General features: G+C 38.1%; 1 protein-coding gene across 22 annotated transcripts in view; it reads right to left on the minus strand.

Moving 5' to 3' along the window:
* LOC145114409 (replication factor C subunit 4-like) overlaps positions 1 to 2072 on the minus strand; it is a 56852-nt gene extending 54780 nt beyond the window's left edge. For 17 of the 22 annotated variants that reach the window (XR_013710985.1, XR_013710991.1, XR_013710992.1 and 14 more), the window contains exons 1-6: positions 1563 to 2072; positions 1363 to 1470; positions 1103 to 1167; positions 932 to 1005; positions 659 to 779; positions 488 to 556 (exon numbers count right to left, since the gene is read on the minus strand). Coding sequence is in view for 11 of the 22 variants with exons in the window: in XM_079050407.1 (XP_078906533.1) it covers positions 488 to 556; positions 659 to 779; positions 932 to 1005; positions 1103 to 1162 (324 nt within the window). In the remaining 11 variants the exon portion in view is untranslated. The remainder of the gene's footprint in view (positions 1 to 487; positions 557 to 658; positions 780 to 931; positions 1006 to 1102; positions 1168 to 1362; positions 1471 to 1562) is intronic. The other 5 variants (XR_013710993.1, XR_013710995.1, XR_013710994.1 and 2 more) reach the window with 2 other exon arrangements.
* Positions 2073 to 7477: the final 5405 nt, after the last annotated feature.

The following is a 7477-nucleotide window of genomic DNA, read 5'->3' on the forward strand; positions in this document are numbered from 1 at the left end:
TTTAGATAAATAAACAAAGGAAACTAATGAAGTTTTAATTTAGATATGTTGAAATTAGAAAGAAAGTCAATTATTGAAATTGATATGTATTTATTATTATATTTATTGCAATTATTACATTTAAATATTATGTGAAATTTAATAAAAATGGAAAAAACCACAAAATGCCATGTGGAAAAATTTTAATTGTAAATAACCACAAAATGACATGTGGTCAAATTAATAAGAGTGTGACATTTGGCAAAAAGATTTTTATTTATTAGAGTAGATTCAAAATCATTTATACTTATAAGAGATGTATTTATCGTTTATTTAGATATTCAAAATCATTTATACTTCTAAGAGATGTAAACAATATAGTATAAGTATGAGGTGTTAGATTTGTATAATATGTGATTAGTTGGTTTTAGCAATAAAAATATAGTTTTCAATAACATAAAATTATGACAAGTAAAGGGAAGCATAAAAAAGTAGTAATCCTTATTACCTGCAACAAGATGATAGCACCACGAAGATCTCCTTGAGATATGCAACTTAAGATTAAGAGAGAGAGAGCCTATAATGTAACCAATCACACAACAAATACAGATTACAACATATACATAATACTAATTCAAGAAGCTACTTTAACAACATTAGAAAGCAAAAGAAAGTGAACCTCTAAGTCCAAGTTAAGGCCTTCCTCATTGCAGATATGTAGTACACGAGTGCTCATATTTTCTTCCAAAAGTGGCTTGAACCTGAACTTGGCACATCTAGAACCAAGAAGTTCTATGATCCTGCATCATCAGGTAAAAAAATGGAAAAATTAATATATAAAAACAAAAGATGAAGTATAAAACAAGCTTAAATCCACATAACTTGAAGAGAACATATTATAACTATATTATTAGGAAACACAATGGTGAGTAATTTTGAACACAACATAAACCTGCTGATTAATTTGCATATAAAAAGGAATCTTTTTACTTTGGAGTAGGTTTCCATTGTACGAAGTAAGGCATTCTGCAATACAAAAACAACATATTTATATTACTACTTGTATATCACTGCCAAATAATTATAAAATGAGAGAGAGAGAGAGAGAGAGATTGTATATCACTGCCAAATAATTATAAAATATGAGAGAGAGAGAGAGAGAGAGTTGTGCATCTTCAGTCATTGAATCTGCATCATCAAGGATGATAATCTTAAAAGATGGGCAAGGATAACCATAACCCCTGATCACACAAGCTACAATATTAATCAAACTGTGGCTATGATATGAGAGAATAAAAGTCAAATAAAGCTCATATGAGAGGGGTATTTAGAAAGTAATTAAAAAAAAAAAAGTAAAGTATCTTTGAGGTAGATATTGTATACCCTTGATGCCCAGAACCAACACCAACTGCACCAAAATTCTTAATTTTAGATATTGTATACATTGATTCCACACTCATCACTAGCATTCAGCTCATGAGCTCAAGAACCCTGCATTTATAAAACCAAATTATAAATCGCATTCAATAACAATTAACAAGACCTAAAATTCCCAAACAGTTCTTACGGAAAAAGAAATTTACATCAACACAGTTTGTAGTTTCTGGGCTGAGATGTGCGGCTACACCAGCTCGCTGTTGTTCGATATCCGCATCCAACAACTTCATACTCCATGGTCATGTAGTTTCCCTGGATCGAGACAGGTATCACAACTCGAAACAGATATAACCAAAAATCAGTTAAAACTCAAATGAAGGACTAATTTCAGACGATTAGGAAGAAAACTAATCTGTATTGCTTCAGCTGTGATGGCGATGATGGTGAAAAAATTTGAAAGCTGAGTGAAAAAATTGCAAAAGGAAACGGCAAATCGAGTTCTTTATGCAAGACAAAGTTATGGAAGAGAAGGTTGACAGAGAGGCGGAGAGAATTAATTAGGCCAAAAGGAGTGGATTCGCCAAACAAAGTCGTTAAGGTCGCTAAGGCCATCGAAACACCGCCCCCTAGCGAGTTAGGGGGCTTGTTAAAGTATCCTCGTCTTGAGTTTGGCGAGAAGATTGAGAAAGGCATGAAGCAATATCATTGGTGGAATAGACTTTGGACGGATTGCTTATATCTTTGACCATATTTAATTTCCAAACATAATAAATTCACCAACTTCTTTCCAAATATAATAAATTTTATACTTCACAATTAAATGAAAAAAACGGATTGCTTATCTTTTTTTGACCATATTTAATTTCCAAACATAAATTCACCAAACTTCTTCTTCACTATTAGATAAACAAAAAAAAACGTTGTTAAATTAATAATATTCAAAAATTAAATTGCAAATAAATCTCACCAACTTCACACTTTAATGTTTTCAACCAAATTTAATTACGGTTTTAATGTATTCAACCCCCAAAATTAAATTTCCAATTTAATTTTTCACCTACTTCTTATTTAATTACAAAAAACGTTTTTAATAAAACTCATAATATTCAAATACCATAAATTAAATCAGACAATCAATATTACACACACCCAAAACATTATCTCCCTCACATTCTATCTCAAATCATCAAAGAAAAATGTATTCATCTCACCCAAACAAAACCCCAAGAAACAACAAAAAGAAATCTTCAACATTCCATCACTAAACCTTCCATCTCCAAACACTTAATTATCAAACTTTTCATCCCCAATCCTTCCATCACAACAATGTTATCGACATTCATTTAATCAACTCATTCACTCACCCGCTAGCTACTACTTTCCATCTATGGCTCCACAAATGTATCAATTCAATATGTATACTTCTCAACCCATGCACTTTTATCAAAACCAATCCCAACCAATATCTCATCCAAATTTGGATCTTGATCCGTTTGAGACGGTTCAAGAAACTCAATTCTTTTCACAATCTCAACCCCAAAGTAATTTTCAATGTCAACCACGCTGCCTACTTGACGAGTCAACTGATTCATCCGATGAAGGACCCGTTGAAGAGCCTGTTGAAGAGTCATTTCAAGAGCTCCAAGCAAAGGGAAAAGGGAATACTCCAAGCAAAGGGAAGGCTCAATGCAAATGGTGGACAGATGATGAAGAGACGGCACTAGCGCAAGCATGGCTAGATGTGTCGTAGGATCCAGCGACGGGCGACGACCAAGATTCGACGACCTTCAAAGCTAGAGTTTGGCATAATTTCTGTCACCAAATGAAAAGGCAGTTGTAACATCCAAAAATATTGTACCAAAAATTTCATTTTCTTATAATGAATAATATAGTATTTTCAAATATCAAACATTCATCACAGCAAAACCAATGTATCAAGTGTTATCAAAAATCAGAGTGAATATCAAATGCGGAAGTCCAATGGTGTGTGCGATGCAGTCAACTCGAGCTCTTCCCCTTGGAACCGGAAGTACCTGAAACAACAGCTAGAAACCGTAAGCACAAAGTTTAGTGAGTTCCCCCAAACTACCACATACCATACATACAATAAACATATAGTGGGCCCCGCCCTGTCGTCGGGCCCCGCCCGACATCGAACCCCATCCGGCATCGGGCCCCACCCGGCATCGAGATGAGCCTGGTAATAGTTCGGGCCCCGCCTAGCATACATATAACATATATCAAATAAACACATACACATGCAATAATCACATAGATACATAGCATACAAATAGTCATTGGGCCCCGCCCGACATCGGACTTTAGCCTAGAAAGCATATAAACACATACACATGCAAGAGTCACGAAGACAGCTAGTATACTGACAAAACATAAACATGGCCAGCATTGGTGCCTTCGACCCGTTAAACCCAGTAAGGAAACTCACATCGAAAAGCTGAATCTCTCAGAAAGAAGTCTCTAGTTGCTGCCCTGACGACTCCCCAAGCTATCAGTGCAACATAACATCCAATCAAAATCTAATAATCCATCTCAGGGTAAAATGACCATTTTACCCCTGGTCTAATTTGGTTAATGACTAAGGCCCAAAACCATAACATAAAAGGTACATCACTAGATAATCTTCTAAAGTCCACCAGTGGCCCACTTATGGCCCAATTTTCCAAATTGGGCCCAAACTACTCTAATGGGCTTTACCCTAAAGCTCAAGCATATACATAGTCCAAAAACTTGATTTCAGATGGTCCACTAAAGCCCAAAGCAGCAATGTAACGTCCCGAAAATCATAGGGTAAAAATTCCATTTTTATTATAATCAAACATTCATTAAACCTTTACTCAAACATTTAGAAGTAGTATTTCAAAATAAAACAATTATCAGAGCTCATTCCCACGATCACGTATTGCAGAAAACACGGGTGTATGTACTGCGATCAAGTCGGGTCCTTCCCTTCTGAATTGGAAGTACCTGAAACCACAAACTACAAACTGTAAGCACAAAGCTTAGTGAGTTTCCCAAAATACCACATACCATACATAACCATGAGCCAAACATATCATACATATCCAATCAATCAAGAAAAGTGTTATGTGCCAACCATAGTCTTGCCATTATGCCACGAGCCACCTCGTGGTCTTCCTTGTCAGGCCGGGGGCCACAACCCTGGGTCTTACAGAAAAGTGCCAGGAGCCACCTCCGGGTCTTCCATGCAAGCATCACAAATACAACTAGCATACAATCTACACTACTTAATTAATTAACTGTCAGAGTTCAGACTCTGGTCTTGCATACAGTTTGCCAGGAGCCGCCTCCTGGTCTTTCATACAAAATGTCAAGGGTTACCCCTGGGTCGTCCTACAATACATAAACCAAATGGGCCAGCATTGGGGTCTTCGACCCATAGAACGGTGAGGAGACTCACCTCGAATGCAGAAGTTCACTGAAAAAAATCCCTAGCTGCTGCCCTGATGATTCCTCCGGGCTATCAATACCAAGATAACACCCAATTAGCAATTTGGGTTCCAAACTATGATCCATAAACCATACTTGGGGTAAAATGACCATTTTACCTCTAACCTAACTTTAACCAAAACTGAGGCCCAAGTCCAAAAACCATAAAGGCCCAAAACCAAAAGTTCCATAAAGGCTCACTAATGGCCCAATTTTCCAAATTGGGCCCAAACCATATGGGCCATATCCTAAAGCCCAAAACTTATCTTAGTCCAATAGTTGATCTCAGATGACCCAAAAGGCCCAAAGCAACAAAGCCCAAATAGGTAGCCCAAAACCAAAATTACACCACAAGGAATAAGGCCCAAATCATCAAGACCCACATCCAAAGTTAAGTCCAGGCCCAATAACCAAAAACTCCAATGATCATACGAACGCACGATGTCCAAGGGCTGAACGCACGACGTTCGTCGCCGAACAAATTAACGGGGACTCAAGACGGAATGCGCTGCGTTCCCATGAGCTACGTACGGCGTTCGCGACTAAGTTCCAAATTCTCATTCTAAGGACTTAATCCATTAAGTCTAACGTCTAAAACCCCAGAATAGTCCATAACAGCGACTTAACCCATAAAGTCGAAGGCTTTAAGCCTTTGCATGACTTAATGAAGCCCAATCACCAAAAATGAATTTCAAGGGTCCAGATCACTCCAAAATGTCTTAAAAACTCTTAATACCTTAAGACCTTAATCCAAACTTCCAGATCTGATTTCAAGGGACTTCTTAAGTCATAAAGTTTCCAACTTTATGACTTAGCATAACCCAATGGGACCCAAATCAAAACCCTAAGTCCCCAAACTTCATCAAATGACTACCAAATCATGCATGGAAAGTTTTTACCCAACAAGATCCAAACTTTATGACTCCATCACCCTAACAAGGACCAAATATGAAGCTCAAAGGTTCTGGAGTAACTTCTACTCACAAGAACCACCTCAAATCGACCAAATTCATAACAAAATACCACTTAGCTAGATCTACATGAAAGAGTTGTCAAGGTTAAGACTTTATACCTCAAGAAGATAGATCTAGGTGCACAAAACCTGGATCCAAAAGCTCCAAGTCAATCAATGACTCTTCAAGAAGTTCCTTTGTAACGACCCAAAAATCAAGGATAAAAATTTCATTTTTATTATAACCAGAACACTATTGTAACTTTGTTCAAGTCATTGAAAATCATAATTAAAACAAATATCAGAGTCTAATCCCAAAGATCACATATTGCAGAAAACACGGGTGTATGCACTGCGATCGTCCCGAGCTCTCTTATTTGAAACCTGGCGCTTACATTATCCATAGCTACGTTAGGCGTACCTTAGCTTCCATTATCCATAACTACGTTGGGCGTAACCCAGCTTACGTTGGGCGTACTCACACGCATGCAACCTTGCATGCATGAGACTAATTTGCCAAATATTTCCATTAGGGCTAAAACTGTTAATAACTTCAAAATGCCATAACTTCCTCATCATAGGTCCGTTTCCAACGAACCTTATATCCACGAAAAGGTGGCGAGAATCCCTACGCTCCTAACAACATGTCCAGACCTTAAAACCTCCCGAACAAAACCCAAAACCATAAAAGATCAAGATATCCAATTAATATTATACCCTTGGCCTCCGAAGACACAATCAAACACTTGGATCACTTATATTATGACACCGACACCCGAATTGGGCCAAATCTTTCCTTTCCCAAGGCCCTAAACCTCATAACAACTTATGAGTGGGCCGCAACCCCAAGCAACGAAGCAAATCCGAAACCGAGTGTTACAACTTTCCCCCATTTAAATTAGCTTTCGTCCTCGAAATCGCTCCTTACTAACATCCAAATCAAAACATACAATATGAGGAATGCAACCGAAGATTCAGCGCATAAGACAACCTTCCCGAGATAACCAAAATTCCATCCCGAAGAAAATAAACCTTAAGCTCCTGCAAAACCACTTCTGCTTATCCGACATTTAAAATCTATAATGGTCTATCTCCCCGACAGACCGCCCACGCTGAAATATTACCATGCGAAAACCTCGTCGAATAACTGACTAACCACAATACTTCCAACCCCGATTATCCTGATGCAACCTATGAAAACAAAGCCACTAACCATAACCAGCTGCAGAATACTAATACTTGTAAGAAGGCTCAGATAATCCTTCGAGTAGAAGATTCATCCCTGCAACAGTTAGACTCAAATGAGAGCTGCGCAACAGGGTCAAATCAATTACTCTGAGATTATTTAATCCCACTACAAGTGACTTAGCACTTTCGACCAACAAGCTACTCCACACACACGAATCCTCAAATCACTACTTTTGCCCGAAACATCATGTTGCCTCTTATCTACCTCCAAATGAGTCGAGCGAAACCTCCCTGGTCCCAAATTATCTGCCAACTATCGGGAATACCAAATTCTAACCCGTTTGCTGAGCCATAGCACACCCTCACAGTCTCCCCATGCAACTTCTGAAAGAAAACTTCAACAGGCAAAAGCTACCTGAACCATCTCAACACCAAACTCGGTGCTAAGCTGAACGCTACCGGACCAGCTGTAGTCCTATCTCATACCTGGTCTCCCGCAACCTACCAACTCCA

Source organism: Lactuca virosa, chromosome 5, assembly GCF_052849685.1.
Source record: "Lactuca virosa cultivar CGN04683 chromosome 5, Lactuca_virosa_CGN04683_v6, whole genome shotgun sequence".
Classification (NCBI taxonomy): Eukaryota; Viridiplantae; Streptophyta; class Magnoliopsida; order Asterales; family Asteraceae; genus Lactuca; species Lactuca virosa.